Source organism: Hippocampus guttulatus, chromosome 12, assembly GCF_054856545.1.
Source record: "Hippocampus guttulatus isolate MCC_2025c chromosome 12, RoL_Hgut_1.0, whole genome shotgun sequence".
NCBI classification, from domain to species: domain Eukaryota; kingdom Metazoa; phylum Chordata; class Actinopteri; order Syngnathiformes; family Syngnathidae; genus Hippocampus; species Hippocampus guttulatus.
In genome coordinates, this window is record NC_141272.1 from 800,271 (window position 1) to 820,644 (window position 20,374).

A 20,374-nucleotide genomic window follows, 5' to 3' on the forward strand; every position below is an offset into this window, starting at 1 on the left:
TTTGTTTTTCTCATGCTGATCTCGATCCCCTTCTGCAGATACAAAAGCGCTTATTAGAATACGCACATTTTTACATACACTGATGGACGGGTTCTTAGCATGTTTAATATAAGTCCATTTTTTTTCCCTGTATGTGGCCCTTTGGAGGAAAACATTTGGCCACCCCTAAATCTAATCCTTCATCATCCGCAACCGTGTTGTGATGTGATGCTCTCATCCCTTTCTGCCCCGACGCTATCGGGATCATCTCCCAAGGTTCATCTTCAGTGTCAAATTTCCGAAAGGTCTTTTGTCCCTCGCTTTTGACCACCTCGCCAAACTCGAGGAAAAGCAAAGCACACAATTGGGCGGCTTTTTTTTCTCAGTACATGCGCATGTTCTAACATGTCAAATGAACCACCTAGCATGACTTGCTATGGCGATTAACACTATCTAGCATGCTGAAGTGTGTTTTTCCTAAGGCTGGATTTACCCTGCGCTGTTCAATGCTGATGGAATCCTCGCATTGGATTTTGTCTCTTTCCGGACACATTTTTAACTGACACGTTCTTCATAGGGTGTTTTTTTTTTTTCTCATGTGTTTGTGTTGCATTCGCATGGACATCCAGTTCCCATCCCTTCCCCGTGTGTGTGTTGTGTGTTGTGTGTTGTGTGTGTGTGTGTGTGTGTGTGTGTGTGTGTGTGTGTGTGTGTGTGTGTGGCAAAAGAACAGGATAACGGCTTGGGATGATTGTTTAGAGCAGGGGTCCCCAAACATCGGTCCGTGGCCCGTTGGGTATCGTTCCGCACATAGACAGACCAAGATCTTTTTTTTTTTTTTCTGCTGAGTGCCCGCCACCTGCCCCCCCCCCCCCCCCGTTGAATTATTTGACCACGTGACACCCAAGTGATGAAGCGAAAGGCTTAAAAAAATGTGAGCGGAGTTTGAACAGCCTGCTCGCATCAACATTATTGCTTGAGTCGCTTTTAACTAGCTGGCAGCCACCGGATGAAAGAAGCAATCAAATCGTGTCATCACCCTAACCCTAACCCTGTCCCCCCCCCCCCCCCCCCCCACGTCTGCCAATCAGATCGCCACAGAGGCGCCGACACCCCCATGATGCCGGCCACCATCCCATACAGCCACGACAGCCACACGGGGGGCTCCTACAACAGCTCGGATCGAGGCAGCAGCAGCAGCACCTCAGGTAAGATGTCGCCGAGGGCTGCGCAATGTTTCCAATTTGAATCTGGATCACGATTTAGAAATCAACCTGATGGTGGCGATTGATTGATTGATTATTTTTTTTCCCCCCCCCATTTCAAAATCGGGCTCTGCTGCGCTAGCTAATGAAGCACCGCCAGGGGGTGAATGCGATGTTCAGGCATCACTAAATTGCCCAAGTAAGAAGCGGGCGAACCCTGCTGAGTCAAAGCGAGACAAGAAAGAGCAACAAATATCGGCTAAGCGCCTTGAAAGTGATCCGTTGTCTGGAAATGTGATAAGGTTATAAAGTAGAATCACAAACATTTCCAAGTAGCACCGAGACTGGCGATAAAGAACACAACCAGAGGCGGAGATGATCTTCTTCCATATGATAAGATACAATCATTCCATCGACTTGTTTCGGATTTCGGGCAAAAACAAGATAATAGCGTACTTATTCAGTTAGTCCTCGGGAATGTTGAGTGATTGGTTTCTGTTTACGCTGGAAACTGTTGACGCAAAATATCGTTTGTTAAAAAGGAGTTTTCGTAAAAATACAGATGTTTCCCCAAACGTGACGATTATTCATTGGGATGAGAATCTTGATCAAAAACCATTTTGACCACGACGCTCAACATCAAACATTCAAGGACTCTTCTTTGATTTTGTTCTGTGTAAGTAGTTTGCATTTATTTCACATTTAGTTTCCCCGTAATTGGCTTTAAATGTGGAACTGCCTCTTAATTGTGTCGGGGGACGGGGGGGGGGGGGGCAAGGAGAAATGGGAGCACATTTTCGAGACGCCATGCAAGGCTGCCGCCCTTAATGCCACGTATCCATTCTGATTTTCCATTTCAAGTTGCAGTCATCAGGCCTCACAGCTCATTGGTTCGCGCGCTCGCTATTAATTGGACACGCTTTTCTTCCCGCAGCATTTTCTTATACCGCCAGGGGGTAAACGCCTGCCTCTATTGCACGTCCCATTACTGAAGCCCTGGAAGGCACGTGGGCCCGTTCAAACAAAGTCTCGGCATTCTTCTTCATGCATTTTGATTTTGTGGTCAATTCATACTCGGCGAGTCATCTGTCAATCATTTGGACTTGAGCACAAGGTGGTGCAAAGTGCCCTCTTGGAATCGACCTTCGTTATTATTCTTTCCGCCAATGCATCGCCTTCAATTGCCCAAAAGCACCCGAAAGAAGAGTAAAAAAAAAAAAAAATGTATATATACAGTGTACTGTATATATATAATTGTGGAATCCAAAACAAAATGGGACAATCTCATTGCTGTCTGTGGGACCGAAAGCTACAAAAACCAAAGTTTGATGATGATTTTGAGGAGTCCCCGCAAAAAAAAAAGGGCCCCCTGAGATCTCGGGGGGGGGGGGGGGGGGAGAAATCCCTTCGTCATCAGTTTTTCCAATCAACGTGAAATTAGATGCCCGCATTTATCAAAGTGGGGGGAATGGAGAAAGGACGACTGAAAGCCCGGTTGTTGCCGGTTTCAAGTTGTTGTTTTTTTGTGTATGTTGCGGAGCAGGCAGCCAGGGTCAGAAGAAGGGAGCGCGCACCCCCAAGCCGCCCAAACAGAGCACAATGAATTGGGCCGACCTCCTGCCTCCCCCGCCCGCCAACCCGCCCCCGTCGCGCAACGCCGAGGACTACTCGCTGTCATTGGAAGAAAGGTACGCATGTGCCCGAGGAGGGGGTTGGGTGTGTGTGTGTGGGGGGGGGGGGGGTTTAATCTGTGTCAAACCTTGATGGAGGGGTGCCATGAATATTTACCACAATGTTTTCCTGAAACCCGCGCGCGTCTCCGGCAAATGATGCGGAAATAATGAGCCTTCACTTCCCTCTCCGTCGTTTGGCAGCCGCGAGCCAGACATGCAGTGCTCCATGCCGCCCTCTCACATGTACCTGCAGCCCGACGAGCTCGAGGAGATGGAGGAGGAGATGGAGATGGAGCGGGGGCCCACCCCGCCCGTCCGCGGCACCGCCTCCTCCCCCGCCGCCGTCTCGTACAGCCACCAGTCGACCGCCACGCTCACGCCCTCGCCGCAGGAGGAGATGACGCCCGTGCTGCGGGAGCACGAGCGCAGGTACGCTCGTCCCGATGGCACGCTGTCGCCTCGCTTTTCTTTTTCTCTCTCCGTGTTCAAATGGCAGTTTTAAAAGCGGGTTTAAATGTTTGTTTGTTTATTGAACATAAAACATATACAGTAATAATTTGACAGAATATAAGGTAACTAAATAGTAAAAAAGTAAGAAATCAGTCTTCATTCAACAGTTATTATGTTCAAGGGAGTGGGATGTCGTTTAACTCATTCACTCCCAAAGACGTTTTTAAACGTCTTTTCAGACTTGGTCCAGAATTGGCTAGTACTGAATGAGTTAAAGGGGATGTCAAATCAAAACACTAAAATTTTCTACGCGCCACCTGCCTCCCACTAGTCTATACTGAATATTTCGATTAATATTACAAGTGAAGGTGGAAAAAGCCCCCAGTTTTTATCCGTATCAGGGGGTCAGCTATTTTGCCCTGTACTGCCACTTGCTGTTGACTGAAAATGCCACCCGGGTTGTTTGGGGCTCAAGTCACGACAATCACGCGGGACTTGAAATTCTAGTTTTGGTCGTGTGTCGATGGTAAACTGAGCCCTGAGGCACCGTGACGTTGGAAATTCAAATGGCCACTTCAAACCAAGATGGCGGAATTCCCGTGTGTCGTCAGGCATGGCTTCTTGAGACTTTTTTGTGGCTCTGCTCATGATTGGCGATGGCACTCAATGTCTTGATGCGAAAAAGAAAATGAGTTGTGAGGCTGCATTCCCCCCCCCCCCCCCCCGCTCAAAAAATGTACTTTGCTTGAATGAGTTGAAGGGCCAACACGACTGAACTGAAAGCTTTCAACCAAAATGGCAGTCATGGCTTCTTGAGACTTTTTTGTGGCTCTGTTCACGATAGACCCGAGGACCAAATTTTGATGTTGCTAAGTCAGGGGTGCCCAAGCATTTAAAACATGCAGCATAGGGCCTCTGGAGGTTCAGCGAAACGAGCGTCCGGGGCGAAATTCCCCCCCCCCCCCCCCCCAAATATCTCCAGTTGGCCCGGAGCTTATTTTGTGGTCCCACTTTTCGTAACGGAATGCACCGAAGTGTCTTTTGTCCCGTTTCTTCCTCACATCATCCTGATTCCGCACCCCTTCTCGTCGTCTCGCAAGGCGCCGCGGCGCGAGCCCCCCTCCCCAGCGCATCTCGCCCTCACATACGTACGGCTACATCGCCAGCCCCGGCGATACCGACGGCACCGAGGACGAGGGCGAAGGGCGGATCCCCGAAGAGGACGAGGACACGGACGCCGAGGCGGCCGAGACGAACTACCGCCGCGGCCACCCGCACGCGCACCCCCACCACCTGCAGACGCACCCGCGCCGGCTGCTGCTGCGGGGCATCGAGCAGACGCCGGCGTCTAGCACGGGCGACCTGGAGAGCTCGGTGACGGGCTCCATGATCAACGGGTGGGGCTCCGCCTCCGAGGAAGATAATGTCTCCTCGGGGAGGTCCAGCGCCGTCAGCTCCTCCGACGGGTCCTTCTTCACCGATGCCGACTTCGCGCAGGCCGTCGCCGCCGCCGCCGAGTACTCGGGCCTCCGGGTGGCCAAGCATCCCGGAATGCAAAGCCAGGAAGGTGCGGCGCTGTCGGGTAGGTTTTCAACAAGAACAAAAAAATGGTTTCAAAAGATAATTCCGCCGGGAGCTTTACTGCCGCCGACGTTCATCGATGTTCGAGGTCAGGTCGCGGCGGTTGCCACGCAAGCACGACATCCGGGCACATAACCCCCGCCCGTCTCTTCTTTTTTTTTTTTTTTTTTTTCTTAGCGCGGAAATACCAAATCACCCCGGCGGGCCACCGTCCCGGCAGTCCGGTGTCCACGGACGGCAGCATGAGTATGGCGGCCGTGCACAGGAGGCCTCCCAAGAAGCAGAAGCAACACCCCGCGGTGGGCAACCAGCGACGGGAAGCCTACAGCGAAGGTAGCGCGCCCATCTCGACTCCGGTTGAGCACCAACGCTTGGAGAAATATCGTGATGATCGTTTGATTCCTTTTCATTTTTTACTTGCAACGAAAGGAGTAGACGGCTTCAACAACACAAACAGTGTAACGTGCACACAGTTGAATTTCGTCTCGCGCCCGCCTCAATCCTTCCATGTACCGTATTTTTCGGATTATATGTCGCACCGGCCAAAAAATGCATAATTAAGAAGGAGAAAAAAAACCCACGGACGGATGAATGTTCATGCAAAGTGTCCGGTGCTAGCGAAGGCATTATTAGCCGCAAAGCGTGAAAACTCCGCCGCCAACGTCTCGGTGCGCGGCTGATGCGGGCGGCCGTGTGCCGCCGGCCGTCCTCTTCGGTGTCGGCCGCCCTTGAGTGTTGGAAGCAGCTTGACGGCGCCATTTAATATCCAGCTCGGCGGGAGCCGGCGGAGCGGCGACATATTCAAGCCGCCCCCGCCGTGGGCTCGCGCTGCCGAGATTCCTTCCCCATCCTCCTCTCGCTCTGTCTTTGTTTGAGCGGCGAGGGCTCGGCCCTGACGGTTTCGTCCGTCCGTCTGTCCGCCGCTTGATTGCATTTGATCTAAATGGATTGTTTTTCATTTGGAGGTTATTGCCTGCGCCCCCCGCCCCATCCCATCCCCCGTCCCCCCGCTCCTCTTTGCTCCCATCCGTCTCCCTGCAGGGTATATACACAATAATAGCCATTTTAGAAGATTTTAGTTTTTTGTTGATTATTTTCATGCACATTTTGTATTTTTAATGACTGGAGGGGGGAGATGCAGGTAATTCCGTGTCAATGCTAAACTTGAATCCCGATTATGATTTCAAATCGTTTCCTTATTTATTTATTTATTTTTTTTGAGAATATCACACCATAAAGACACGTGAATTCGATTTGAGGCTCTCAGCTGTAATTCTCGTGAATACTGAAGATGTCTCGATGCCATCGCGTGCTCGGAAATCGGGGCCGAGAGTTGAGTGAGCTTAAAAAAAAAAAAAAGAAAAAGAAAGGATAACATCGGCGATCTTGAGTTTATTTTGAGTGTTACAAGAAACATTTGGCACTGATTTGGTGGAAGGTGCCATTTAAAATCAAGATCTCAAACAACATCTGGACCCATTGATGGAGGGATATTTTGAGATTCATATGAAGAAAAAAATCGGATGCAAGCACTTCTTCATGACGACTCGACATCGGCAAATACTTCAAACTGAACAGTGCGACATCTGTAAGGGCTTCTCTCTTGGCTTGAATTATTTTTCTTTTTATGACGAATCTAATTATATCATCCAAAATATTGTTCCCTTTTTTTTCCTTTCCTCCAGACTGAGCGTATCCCCCTCATAAAGACGCATTAAAATGATTAGAAACAAAAGACACTCTGTTTTAATTCTTATTATTGACGGAATAGGACCCAAATACGGTCCTGCATTTTTTTTTTCTTCCGTGCTTATCAACTGGATTTAAATCCGAAAGGGGAGCACACCTGCCTCCCAACTTTTCATTCATGTCCTTTCTATGACAGCTTTTACGTGACGGCATCCGGTCTCTTCCTGTATTTCGTTTGACCATAAAGACGCAATATGTTGATTAAATCCAGTCGAGATGGAAAAAAAAAACAGACAATTGCCCTGAATTCTTCTGACAAGGTCCAATCTCTGTTCTTGTCGATTCTTCAAACATGTCAGTCATTTGATTTGCTCCAGACTGAGAATAGTCAGTCTGCCGCGAAGACGTATTGAATTGATTAATTTGCCTCTAGCGGCAACTTGCCCCGCCCCTTTGGCCTTCCCCGTTGTGCTTTTTGTTTGCGCGGTCCTATATGGAAGAAAACGACGTCTACGCCCCCCCCCCTCCCCACTCCACAACCCTCCTGCTTCATATCGCTTTCCGTCGCATGTCCAGTTTGGATTACTGTCGGAATCTTTGCGTTTGCCGGCAAGAGCTGGATTGACGGTGTCAAGTACGGCTGCAATGTGAGCGGACTTGCCGTGTTTCTCCCTCAGATCTTCCACCGCCACCCATCCCTCCGCCGGCGGTGCTCAAGTCCCCCACGCACCCGTCCAAGGTGGGCCTGGAGGGCCGGGGGGTGGTCTCACCCAAATCGACAGACAAGCGAGGGGCGGCGGGATTCCGAGCCAAAGAAGGCTCGGACCCCAGAACCAGCTCGGCGGAACGCAGGGAGGCCCAAGAGAGACAGAAAGCGCAGGGGGGCAAAGGCGGCCACAGGGGGCGCCAACAACTAGGTACGGGATACAGGGAGACGGCCATTTTGGTTGACTTGCTCCAACTCCCAAAATGCTAAGCGTCACTTTTTGGAAATTCAACCTTGGAAGCCAGTTTTCTCAAAGCAGCATGAAATTTGGTGGCAACGTCTGTCACGACTAAACCAAAAAGTCTCCAAAAACAGAACCTGCGGAGGTTGGCAATTCGCTGTCAAGCAGCCACTTCAAGGTCATTTCGGCCATTTCTGTGAAAGACGATGTTATTTTGGAGTTTTAGGGTTGCGGGGGGGGGGGGGGGGGGGAATTCAGCCTCTGGAGCGAATTTTATTTGTCATGAAATGTTTTAATCGTGTCTCTGATGAGCAGACCCACAAACAAAGTCAGACACAGGAAGTCTGCCATTTTGTTTTCAAGCTGTTATTTCCGAGTTCTTCGGGCCAATTCCAGCGAAACCAATACGTTGTGGAGATTTTGGAATGGTGACGGTTGTTTGCGCCCGGCAGGTACGGAGGACATACTGCCCTACAGCCGACCGCAGTTTCCCGCGGTCAACAGCCCGCGGGAGCCCAGCTCCTCCGGCTCCATGTCCTCCAGAGGCTCGGGGGGGCGGCGGCGAGGCGAGGCGGGCCACAGGAACCCGGCCGACGTCGGCCTCGGCGCCACGGGGGCTTTCCACACAGGAAATGAAGAGCTTGAGGTAACAAATACATTCAATACAATAGCATTATCAAAAATGTGTGACGCTAACGTCATTGTTTTGCCACTTCTTGTCCAGATGGTGGAAAGCTGAAGAAGACGAATAGGATGATTTTTTTTTTTTTTTTTTTGCCAAGCGCCCCTATTTTCTGTCTTACATAAATCAGTATTTTGCCGCCATGTCAGCGACCAATCATACCGCATCCCAGCATTTCTTTACATTCGGAAAACATGCCGAGGTCTCCTTTTTTATCTTCTAATTTATCACAGCAGAGGGGAGATCAGGAAAGAAAACGAATGGTGCGTTCAAGTGGCCCGCTAGGATATTTATGTTGAATTCCAATGCAATATGGAGTGAAGTCTGAGGGGGGGGGGGGTCGAGAGTTTCTTTTTGTCGAGTCGGCACACATGCAAGCAGAGAGGGCTGGACTTTTGTGTGTAAATATCCGTACGGTATGTCAAACATGTCATCCCATTGTGGTACCGCAATTTGTCCCCCCCTGCCCCCTTTGTTTGTTGTTGTTGTTGTCTTTTTAACGGGAATCCTAATTTTATTATGCCAGTAAATATAAATATTTTATCATTTCCATCCATGTTTGTAAATTGCAACCCCAAGTGCCACTCTGGGATTTTTTTTCTTTTTTTTTTTTGTAATGCACTGTTATGTTTCATGTTTTTGGAGAATGTTATTTGCTTTTTTGTTTGTTTGTTTGTTTGTTTTACATTGGTTTTAAAAGCACAATCACTAAACTTTATTTTAAACCATGTTGTCTATTAATCCTTTTGTCTTACCGGCAGGAAACTGCAGGTGAAGACAAAAGAGTCTAGTTAATCCTGATGATGATGATGATGATGATTTGGTTCATAACGTTCGCCGTTTTACGAAGGCACGTCTCCTTCTCCGGTTCTCAAGTGAGAGGGGGGGAGGAGGACAGTTCATGTGAGTCACAGCTGCAATGTAAATATTTGTTTGGCATTGACCGTAATATCAACGATTGCACATGAAACTGACAGAGGGGGGGGGGAAAATACAAATGAAAAAAATGGCTTCGATTTGTCGACTAAATGCACTTAAAGGAATGTCAAATCAAAGGAGGCGAGAAGGGTGATCTGGAGAGGACAAGGAGTTTTTTTGGTGGACAAAACAGAAGCGATGAAGGCCCCGCCCGTCTTTTTTTCAAGGGAGCTAAGGGTGCTGTTGTTTATTCATAGGACATCTGCAAACATTTGTTTCATAATGCAAAAAAAGGAAAAACAAATAAAAAGATGAATAATTTTTAAAAAAATTCAAACTGATGTGAATGTACTTTTTATTATTTGTTCATCTTTAGTGAGCGGGCCAACTTCTGTATTTCCTGTCTCGGTATTCGCTTTGAAACACGTGTTGATAAGAAAAATACACTGCCAGTTGTCAAGGATAAATTCACAAAACGCCTTACGACACGTTTGTCTTTTTTGGGCTAAAAACGCCGGACTACACGGTCCATGGTCGTCTTTTTGGGGCAAAAAACACCTGACTATACATGGTCGTCTTTTTGGGGCTAAAAACGCCTTATTATATACCAAGTCGTTTTTTTAGGTAAAAAGTAAGGCGTTTTTCGCCGAAAAAACGACCATGTATAGTTAGGTGTTTTTAGCCGAAAAAAACCGACCATGTAAGGCGTTTTTAGCCGAAAAAGGACGACCATGTATAGTAAGGCGTTTTTAGCCCAAAAAAAACACCATGTATAGGAAGGCGTTTGAACCCGAAAAAAACAACCATGTATAGTAAGGCATTTTTAGCCGGAAAAAACGACCATGTATAGTAAGGCGTTTTAACCCGAAAAAAACGACCATGTATAGTAAGGCGTTTTTAGGCCGAAAAAAACGACATAGTATAGTTGGGCATTTTTAGCTGAAAAAAACGACATAGTATATAAGGCGTTTTTAGCTAAAAAAAAAAAAAAACACAGTAGAGTAAGGCGTTTATAAGCCGAAAAAAACGACAGTACAGTAAGGCGTTTTTAAGCCGAAAAAAACGACATAGTATAGTAAGGCGTTTTTAGGCCGAAAAAAACGACATAGTATAGCAAGGCGTTTTTAGGCCGAAAAAACGACATAGTATAGTACTGCGTTTTTAGCTGAAAAAAATGACAAAACGCCTAAAAACGCCTTACTATACTATAGTTTTTTTCGGGCTAAAAACGCCTTACAATGTCGTTTTTTTGGGCTAAAAACGCCTTACTATACTATGTCGTCTTTTTTTTTTTTAGCTAAAAACGCCTTACTATACTATGTCGTTTTTTTCGGCCTTAAAACGCCTTACTATACTATGTCGTTTTTTTCGGCTTAAAAACGCCTTACTATACTATGTCGTTTTTTTTTTTTTTAGCTAAAAACGCCTTATATACTATGTCGTTTTTTTCAGCTAAAAATGCCTAACTATACTATGTCGTTTTTTTCGGCCGAAAAACGCCTTACTATACTATGTCGTTTTTTTTTTAGCTAGAAACGCCTTACTATACTATGTCGTTTTTTTTAGCTAAGAACGCCTTACTATACTATGTCGTTTTTTTCGGCCTAAAAACGCCTTACTATACTATGTAGTTTTTTTCGGCTTAAAAACACCTTACTATACTATGTCGTTTTTTTTCGGCTTAAAAACGCCTTACTATACTATGTCGTTTTTTCGGCCTAAAAACGCCTTACTATACTGTCGTTTTTTTCGGCTTAAAAACGCCTTACTATACTATGTCGTTTTTTTCGGCTTAAAAACGCCTTACTATACTATGTCGTTTTTTTTTAAGCTAAAAACGCCTTATATACTATGTCGTTTTTTTCAGCTAAAAATACCTAACTATACGATGTCGTTTTTTTCGGCCGAAAAACGCCTTACTATACTATGTCGTTTTTTTTTTTAAGCTAAAAACACCTTACTATACTGTCGGGGGTTTTTTTAGCTAAAAACGCCTTACTATACTATGTCGTTTTTTTTAGCTAAAAACGCCTTACTATACTGTCGGGTTTTTTTAGCTAAAAACGCCTTACTATACTATGTCGTTTTTTTCGGCTTAAAAACGCCTTACTATACTATGTCGTTTTTTTTTTTTAGCTAAAAACGCCTTACTATACTGTCGTTTTTTTCGGCCTAAAAACGCCTTACTATACTGTCGGTTTTTTCGGCTTAAAAACGCCTTACTATACTATGTCGTTTTTTTTAGCTAAAAACGCCTTACTATACTATGTCGTGTTTTTTTTTAGCTAAAAACGCCTTACTATACTATGTCGTTTTTTTCGGCTTAAAAACGCCTTACTATACTATGTCGTTTTTTTCGGCTTAAAAACGCCTTACTATACTATGTCGTTTTTTTCGGCTAAAAACGCCTTACTATACTATGTCGTTTTTTTGAGCTAAAAACACCTTACTATACTATGTCGTTTTTTTTTTTTTAGCTAAAAACGCCTTACTATACTATGTCTTTTTTTTCGGCCTAAAAACGCCTTACTATACTATGTCGTTTTTTTTAGCTAAAAACGCCTTACTATACTGTCGTTTTTTTTTAGCTAAAAACGCCTTACTATACTATGTCGTTTTTTTCGGCTTAAAAACGCCTTACTATACTATGTCGTTTTTTTTTTTAGCTAAAAACGCCTTACTATACTGTCATTTTTTTTTGGCCTAAAAACGCCTTACTATACTATGTCGTTTTTTTTAGCTAAAAACGCCTTACTATACTGTCGGTTTTTTTTAGCTAAAAACGCCTTACTATACTATGTCGTTTTTTTCGGCTTAAAAACGCCTTACTATACTATGTCGTTTTTTTTTTTAGCTAAAAACGCCTTACTATACTGTCGTTTTTTTCGGCCTAAAAACGCCTTACTATACTGTCGGTTTTTTCGGCTTAAAAACGCCTTACTATACTATGTCGTTTTTTTTAGCTAAAAACGCCTTACTATACTATGTCGTGTTTTTTTTTAGCTAAAAACGCCTTACTATACTATGTCGTTTTTTTCGGCTTAAAAACGCCTTACTATACTATGTCGTTTTTTTCGGCTTAAAAACGCCTTACTATACTATGTCGTTTTTTTCGGCTAAAAACGCCTTACTATACTATGTCGTTTTTTTGAGCTAAAAACACCTTACTATACTATGTCGTTATTTTTTTTAGCTAAAAACGCCTTACTATACTATGTCTTTTTTTTCGGCCTAAAAACGCCTTACTATACTATGTCGTTTTTTTTAGCTAAAAACGCCTTACTATACTGTCGTTTTTTTTAGCTAAAAACGCCTTACTATACTATGTCGTTTTTTTTTTTAGCTAAAAACGCCTTACTATACTGTCATTTTTTTCGGCCTAAAAACGCCTTACTATACTATGTCATTTTTTTCGGCTTAAAAACGCCTTACTATACTATGTCGTTTTTTTGAGCTAAAAACGCCTTACTATACTATGTCGTGTTTTTTTTTAGCTAAAAACGCCTTACTATACTATGTCGTTTTTTTCGGCCTAAAAACGCCTTACTATACTACGTCGTTTTTTTTTTTAGCTAAAAACGCCTTACTATACTATGTAGTTTTTTTCGGCCTAAAAACGCCTTACTATACTATGTCGTTTTTTTTAGCTAAAAACGCCTTACTATACTGTCGTTTTTTTAGCTAAAAACGCCTTACTATACTATGTCGTTTTTTTCGGCTAAAAACGCCTTACTATACTATGTCGTTTTTTTCGGGCTAAAAACGCCTTACTATACTAGGTTTTTTTGGGCTAAAAACGCCTTACTATACTATGTCGTTTTTTTCGGCCTAAAAACGCCTTACTATAGCTATGTCGTTTTTTTGAGCTAAAAACGCCTTACTATACTATGTCGTTTTTTTTTTAGCTAAAAACGCCTTACTATACTATGTCGTTTTTTTCGGCCTAAAAACACCTTACTCTACTATGTCGTTTTTTTTAGCTAAAAACGCCTTACTATACTATGTCGTTTTTTTCGGCCTAAAAACGCCTTACTATACTATGTCGTTTTTTGAGCTAAAAACGCCTTACTATACTGTCGTTTTTTTGAGCTAAAAACGCCTTACTATACTATGTCGTTTTTTTGAGCTAAAAACGCCTTACTATACTATGTCATTTTTTTGAGCTAAAAACGCCTTACTATACTATGTCGTTTTTTTTAGCTAAAAACGCCTTACTATACTATGTCGTTTTTTTCGGCTTAAAAACGCCTTACTATACTATGTGGGTTTTTTTTAGCTAAAAACGCCTTACTATACTATGTCGTTTTTTTTTTTTGCTAAAAATGCCTTACTATACTATGTCGTTTTTTTCGGCTAAAAACGCCTTACTATACTATGTCGTGTTTTTTTTTTAGCTAAAAACGTATACTATGTTGTTTTTTTCGGCTTAAAAACGCCTTACTATACTATGTGGGGTTTTTTTTGCTAAAAACGCCTTACTATACTATGTCGTTTTTTTTTGTTGCTAAAAATGCCTTACTATACTGTCGTTTTCTTCGGCTAAAAACGCCTTACTATACTATGTCGTTTTTTTCGGCTTAAAAACGCCTTACTATACTATGTCGTTTTTTTCGGCTTAAAAACGGCTTACTATACTATGTCATTTTTTTGGGCTAAAAACGCCTTACTATACTATGTCACTTTTTTTTTTAGCTAAAAACGCCTTACTATACTATGTCGTTTTTTTCGGCTTAAAAACGCCTTACTATACTATGTCGTTTTTTTCGGCTTAAAAACGCCTTACTATACTATGTCGTTTTTCTCGGCCTAAAAACGCCTTACTATACTATGTCGTTTTTTCCGGCCTAAAAACGCCTTACTGTACCACTATGTCGTTTTTTTTGGGCTAAAAACACCTTACTATACTATGTCGTTTTTTTCGGGCTAAAAACGCCTTACTATACTATGTCGTTTTTTTCGGCTTAAAAACGCCTTACTATACTTTGTCGTTTTTTCGGCCTAAAAACGCCTTACTATATTATACTATGTCGTTTTTTTCGGCTTAAAAACATCTTACTATACTATGTCGTTTTTTTCGGCTTAAAAACGCCTTACTATACTATGTCATTTTTTTTTTTAGCTAAAAACGCCTTACTATACTATGTCGTTTTTTTTCAGCTAAAAACGCCTTATATACTATGTCGTTTTTTTTCGGCCTAAAAACGCCTTACTATACTATGTCGTTTTTTTTTTAGCTAAAAACTCCTTACTATACTGTGTCGTTTTTTTTTTAGCTAAAAACGCCTTACTATACTATGTCATTTTTTTGGGCTAAAAACGCCTTACTATACTATGTCGTTTTCTTTTTTTTTCAGCTTAAAATGCCTAACTATACTATGTTGTTTTTTCGGCCTAAAGACGCCTTACTATACTATGTCGTTTTTTCGGCCTAAAGACGCCTTACTATACTATGTCGTTTTTTTCGGCCTAAAAACGCCTTACTATACTATGTCGTTTTTTTAAGCTAAAAACGCCTTACTATACGATGTCGTTTTTCTTTTTTTTTTTAGCTAAAAACGCCTTACTATACTATGTCGTTTTTTTAAGCTAAAAACGCCTTACTATACTATGTTTTTTTTTTTCGGCTTAAAAACGCCTTACTATGTCGTTTCTTTCGGCCTAAAAACGCCTTACTGTACCACTATGTCGTTTTTTTTGGGCTAAAAACACCTTACTATACTATGTCGTTTTTTTCGGGCTAAAAACGCCTTACTATACTATGTCGTTTTTTTCGGCTTAAAAACGCCTTACTATACTTTGTCGTTTTTTCGGCCTAAAAACGCCTTACTATATTATACTATGTCGTTTTTTTCGGCTTAAAAACATGTTACTATACTATGTCGTTTTCTTTTTTTTTCAGCTAAAAATGCCTAACTATACTATGTCGTTTTTTTCGGCCTAAAAACGCCTTACTATACTATGTCGTTTTTTTAAGCTAAAAACGCCTTACTATACGATGTCGTTTTTCTTTTTTTTTTTTTGCTAAAAACGCCTTACTATACTATGTCGTTTTTTTAAGCTAAAAACGCCTTACTATACTATGTTTTTTTTTTCGGCTTAAAAACGCCTTACTATGTCGTTTCATTCGGCCTAAAAACGCCTTACTGTACCACTATGTCGTTTTTTTTGGGCTAAAAACACCTTACTATACTATGTCGTTTTTTTCGGGCTAAAAACGCCTTACTATACTGTCGTTTTTTTCGGCTTAAAAACGCCTTACTATACTTTGTCGTTTTTTTGGCCTAAAAACGCCTTACTATATTATACTATGTCGTTTTTTTCGGCTTAAAAACATCTTACTATACTATGTCGTTTTTTTCGGCTTAAAAACGCCTTACTATACTATGTCATTTTTTTTTTAGCTAAAAACGACTTATATACTATGTCGTTTTTTTCAGCTAAAAATGCCTAACTATACTATGTCGTTTTTTTTTTAGCTAAAAACGCCTTACTATACTATGTCTTTTTTTTGGGCTACAAACGCCTTACTATACTATGTCATTTTTTTTTTTTAGCTAAAAACGCCTATACTATGTCGTTTTTTTCGGCTTAAAAACGCCTTATTATACTATGTCGTTTTTTTCGGCTTAAAAACGCCTTACTATACTATGTCGTTTTTTTTTAGCTAAAAACGCCTTATATACTATGTCGTTTTTTTCAGCTAAAAATGCCTAACTATACTATGTCGTTTTTCTTTTTTAGCTAAAAACGCCTTACTATACTATGTCGTTTTTTTTCGGCTTAAAAACGCCTTACTATGTCGTTTCTTTCGGCCTAAAAAAGCCTTACTATACTATGTCATTTTTTTCGGCTAAAAACGCCTTACTATACTATGTCGTTTTTTTTTTAGCTAAAAACGCCTTATATACTATGTCGTTTTTTTCAGCTAAAAATGCCTAACTATACTATGTCGTTTTTCTTTTTTAGCTAAAAACGCCTTACTATACTATGTCGTTTTTTTCGGCTTAAAAACGCCTTACTATGTCGTTTCTTTCGGCCTAAAAAAGCCTTACTATACTATGTCGTTTTTTTCGGCTAAAAACGCCTTACTATACTATGTCGTTTTTTTCGTGCTAAAAACGCCTTAGTATAGTAAGGCATTTTTAGCTTAAAAAAACGACATAGTATAGTATGTCGTTTTTTTTTTTGGGCTAAAAACGCCTTACTATACTATGTCGTTTTTTTCGGCCAAAAAAAGCCTTACTATACTATGTCGTTTTTTATTTATTGGGGCGGGGGAGGGGGGGTTGTGAACCTGACACTTACTTTACTGCGGATTACTGAGGAATGGAACCAGGAACTTTTTTTTTTGAAAGATCAGAAATCAACTGCCACAAAGTGCAAAAATAGCAACGGCGTTCCTCCATCTCCTTGTGTTAATTTGCTGCTTCAGTGACACACATCATTGAAGGAGGGGTTTGAGCTCAATGTAACCCCCCCTCCTTCCTTCTTGTACAAGTCGTGCGCCCACGCGCTGTTCAAATTATGAAGCATAATAGTGACAGTCATGCATTTCTAAAGGCTTTGCTTCCCACCTGACATGAATGCCGCCTTCCTGTTTATGTGCCCCCCCCCCCCCCATATCTTATCTTTTGGATGGGAGGCACGTACGCAGCTGCTGGAGCATATCATTTCATTTCCACACCAAACTGTGCTGGTGTCTGATCATGCCTGCATTCAGGGGCGACTTGCTGGAAAGGTGTTTGACGGAAACGACATCATTATTTATTCGAGGCGCACATGAAGCGGCTGATGTTTTATCCATCATCGCCTCCACTGTCGAGTGAGAGTGATGTCATCGAGCCAATGTCACATGACCTAACCCAGCAAATGGGCTGCGCCTAGTTTGAAACCCTAACCCTGCTTTGGAAATCTAATTTGACCCCCCTCCCCCCAACACTTGGTTAAACAACAATTGGAAACTCTAACCCCACTTTGCAACCCTAATGTGAAACCCCGATTCCAGTTTCAAAGACAGTCCCAACAACATCATGGCTGCTCTCAACGACTTGAGACTGTGGTGGTCCTTTTTCAAATTTATTTTATTTGATTTGATATTGAGGCGGGTACAAGGGAAAAAGCAAAAGAACATGTCTTCATTGTTATCTCACGGGGGGAGCGTGCTCCTCTGTGCGCGGCCGTCACATCCGTTGTGGGGGCCAGGAGGACATGCAAGGGGATCCCGACGTGACTCGCAAAGTGAATGAACCAAAAATTTCACCCGACCACTTTTTAAAATCATCTCTTTTTTTTTTTAATTATGAAAAAGGCAGTACACACAGAGAGGTTACAAAGGACCGACGATATTGAAAGAAAAATAATTTGGGCTCCTCCTGCACACCGGAGCTCCTTCACACGGAACGCCTCGCGCATTCGACTTTACGAATACAAACAGAAATGAAAAACACTCGTCGCACACCACAAATCGTTATGCATATTCCACGAGACTTTTTTTTAAGTCTTTTTTTTCCAAATAAATACAAAAGTTGGTTGTGGTGTCAACGTAAAAGGGCCAACATGATTATTGGACATTAGAAATTGCAATTTGGTCTTTTTTTGTCTGAATGTGGGGGACCGCATTCTGGATAGAATGTATATGTATACAGATATAAATATACACGTATATACATCAACACCAGCAGAATGTAAAAGAACCTGAGATACTCTCATGCACCTCATTTCCAGAAAACACTGGCCTCTGTGCCCATTGAAATGAATGAAGTGACGTCACGACAACCTCGCAACCCTTTAACAGCATAAAAAAACAAACAAAAGAAATGATCGCAGCACAAAAAACTGAAAATGTTGAGCAGCAGAGATTTGGTCGAAGGCAAAGTAACAAGCACAACATCATCTGATGCTGTGTGTGTGTGTCTGCAGAATTGGAAGCTTCTTAAAGGAAGACTGCACAGCCATAAAAAGTGACAAGTTTAGCCTTGCAATATTTCGCCCCATATTACGACTTGATTGGACGAAAATTGCAACTTGATTCCCATTGGGTATTTTTAAGCTTTTGTCAAAATATTACAGAATTTTCTTGTAAAATTCAGCTGAGGAAAATTAAAAACAATTTTCGGGGGCGGGGGCGTAAAATAGCAACTAGGAACTTTTTCTTGTAAAAGTACTTTTTTTTTTGTTCAATGAATAAAAGTGCAATATTACAACAAAAATCAAAGTCTTAAGAATTCTTAAAAATTACAACTACAAACATTTCCGTGAATTAGACTTTTTATTTTGAATTATTCCAATTTGACAAATGACTTTTGTTGTGATAAAAGAAAAAAATATATCAGAACATGAATCTTTCAAGAAAGATAAAAACTGGTAAAGCAGCACAATTTAGTAGTCGGTAAACAGCTGCGTGCGTGCATGTGTGTGTGTGTGTGAGAGACATGTCACTTCCCAAGAAACCTCGTCACAACTGCAGACGGGCGGCTCTCGGATGAGGGCGACTGAACATCAGTTGAGGAGCAAAGCGGTCAAGTGCTCCCTAAAAATAAACCAAAAATATTCATTCAAAAGATCAAATTGACATGTAAACAATTGGACGCTCCACATTTGCGCAAGTGCCGAAACATCACATCAGTGTGGTCAAATCGTTCAAAACTGCGTTAAAAAAAAAAAAAAAAAAAACAACTCCCAAATGAATAATTGGTTGCGTTAAAGTGACAGTTTCCTCTTCGAGTTTCCTGGCTTCCTCGCCAATTTTTTTTTTTTTTTTAAACAAGACATCTCTGTACATTTTGCACGATATAATTCTCTTTGTCTTCTCTTTACAGAACAGAAACTCCTCTTCACATCATCATCTTCATGTCAGCAGGAGCTATGGTCTTTTTTTTTTGTGCTTATCACCAAAAGTTGCAGTGCAAAAAAAACCCAAAAACAATAATTAGAATAATATTACAATTAATGGCAACTATTAACAGATTGTTTAGGGGGGAAAAAAACGACAATTTTATGGCACAGCAGCCACACCATTCACATGTAGTACAATAATAAAACAAAAAAAAAGAAAAAAAAGAAACTGTCGGAGGCTTGCATAGCAACAGCAAGTTAAAAGAAGATATTTACAAGGAAAGTTGAGGTTAGAAAAGGGCGCTCACCGGAAATTGTGTGCTTTGTTGGACACGCACAAAAAAACCCCCAAAAAAATACCCACACAGTCCAAATTTTCCTCAAAGACCAAAACCATAGTGAGATGTACAATATGTCTGTGTCTATACATCATACGTGGAACATGTACACTTCCGACAGCCCGCCGCTCCTGCTAACAGGATGTCTGTCCGCAAAGACAGTCGTCATTGCCCTTGACAAAAAGGGGGTGGGGGGGGGGGGGACTCAACCATTACTTTTTTTTTTGAAGATCTCATCCAGGTGAAACACTCTGTGAAGGTGGAGGGGAAAAAACATTAGTCAAAGGTACATGGGCTGCCTAATTCACAACACTCAACAATAAATAGCATCAAAATTCCACACGTTATTTAAGAAAAAAAAAGATGTTAAAGCCGTCTCAAATTGCGCATATTAAATTATAAAGACTACCGTAAATCCCCCAAAATAGTGCAACAGAATCAGACTAAAAAGTTGTGCATGCCATGCAGTCATTTGATTGACCACACTCAACTATAAAACGCCTGACGGTGTAAAGCCACTCCAAATTGTGCATATTAAAGTAAAAACGGTCATTAATCCTCATCGTGCGTCACGGAGGTTAAAAAGAAGTCAAAGTTGCGCCTTTCAAAATAAGACAAGCGCAGTTTTTGCACTTACATAGCTCTCCTGAGTACTGCCCTTGTCCGTTGGCGCCCAGGAAGTCGGCGTGCTCCATGGCCGTCCACTGCTGCGGCTGGCGCGGGCCTTCCGGCTTGCGGGGCCCCGTCGAGCCCTTGGAGGAGGCCGTGCCCGACGAGCTGTGGCCGCCCGGCGACGGGAAGGACGGTCGGTGGTACGGCAGGCAGCCCTCCTCTGAGCGCACAAACATTTGCAAACACGTCAGCGACGAGCGAAATCCATGGAGAGCGGCGCTCTTTCATCCCACGGGTTCATTCCAAAATCGGCAAATGGAGTAATTTTGGTGGGGCCAGCCAGGGCCAGAGTGGCTAACCGTGAATTTTCCGCCTTGGTCAGCCTGCTTTATGGAACGTTTGGGCTGCTATAGTCTCCCTCTCTCTCTGACAAGCTAAGCTAACTAGCATCCCCCACCCCCCTTCA

General features: G+C 42.4%; 2 protein-coding genes across 11 annotated transcripts in view; one reads left to right on the forward strand and one right to left on the reverse strand.

Annotated features, from left to right (window-relative positions):
• robo1 (roundabout, axon guidance receptor, homolog 1 (Drosophila)) overlaps positions 1 to 9,198 on the forward strand; it is a 152,633-nt gene extending 143,435 nt beyond the window's left edge. For all 5 annotated transcript variants that reach the window (XM_086125090.1, XM_086125092.1, XM_086125093.1 and 2 more), the window contains 8 exons: positions 1,071 to 1,187; positions 2,728 to 2,872; positions 3,059 to 3,286; positions 4,408 to 4,889; positions 5,066 to 5,221; positions 7,255 to 7,494; positions 7,977 to 8,170; positions 8,249 to 9,198. In XM_086125090.1, coding sequence (XP_085981216.1) covers positions 1,071 to 1,187; positions 2,728 to 2,872; positions 3,059 to 3,286; positions 4,408 to 4,889; positions 5,066 to 5,221; positions 7,255 to 7,494; positions 7,977 to 8,170; positions 8,249 to 8,263 — 1,577 coding nt within the window. In that variant the 3' untranslated portion in view covers positions 8,264 to 9,198. The remainder of the gene's footprint in view (positions 1 to 1,070; positions 1,188 to 2,727; positions 2,873 to 3,058; positions 3,287 to 4,407; positions 4,890 to 5,065; positions 5,222 to 7,254; positions 7,495 to 7,976; positions 8,171 to 8,248) is intronic.
• Positions 9,199 to 17,188: 7,990 nt separating this feature from the next.
• robo2 (roundabout, axon guidance receptor, homolog 2 (Drosophila)) overlaps positions 17,189 to 20,374 on the reverse strand; it is a 221,802-nt gene continuing 218,616 nt past the window's right edge. For all 6 annotated transcript variants that reach the window (XM_086124773.1, XM_086124775.1, XM_086124776.1 and 3 more), the window contains 2 exons: positions 19,934 to 20,128; positions 17,189 to 19,547 (listed from right to left, as the gene is read on the reverse strand). In XM_086124773.1, coding sequence (XP_085980899.1) covers positions 19,546 to 19,547; positions 19,934 to 20,128 — 197 coding nt within the window. In that variant the 3' untranslated portion in view covers positions 17,189 to 19,545. The remainder of the gene's footprint in view (positions 19,548 to 19,933; positions 20,129 to 20,374) is intronic.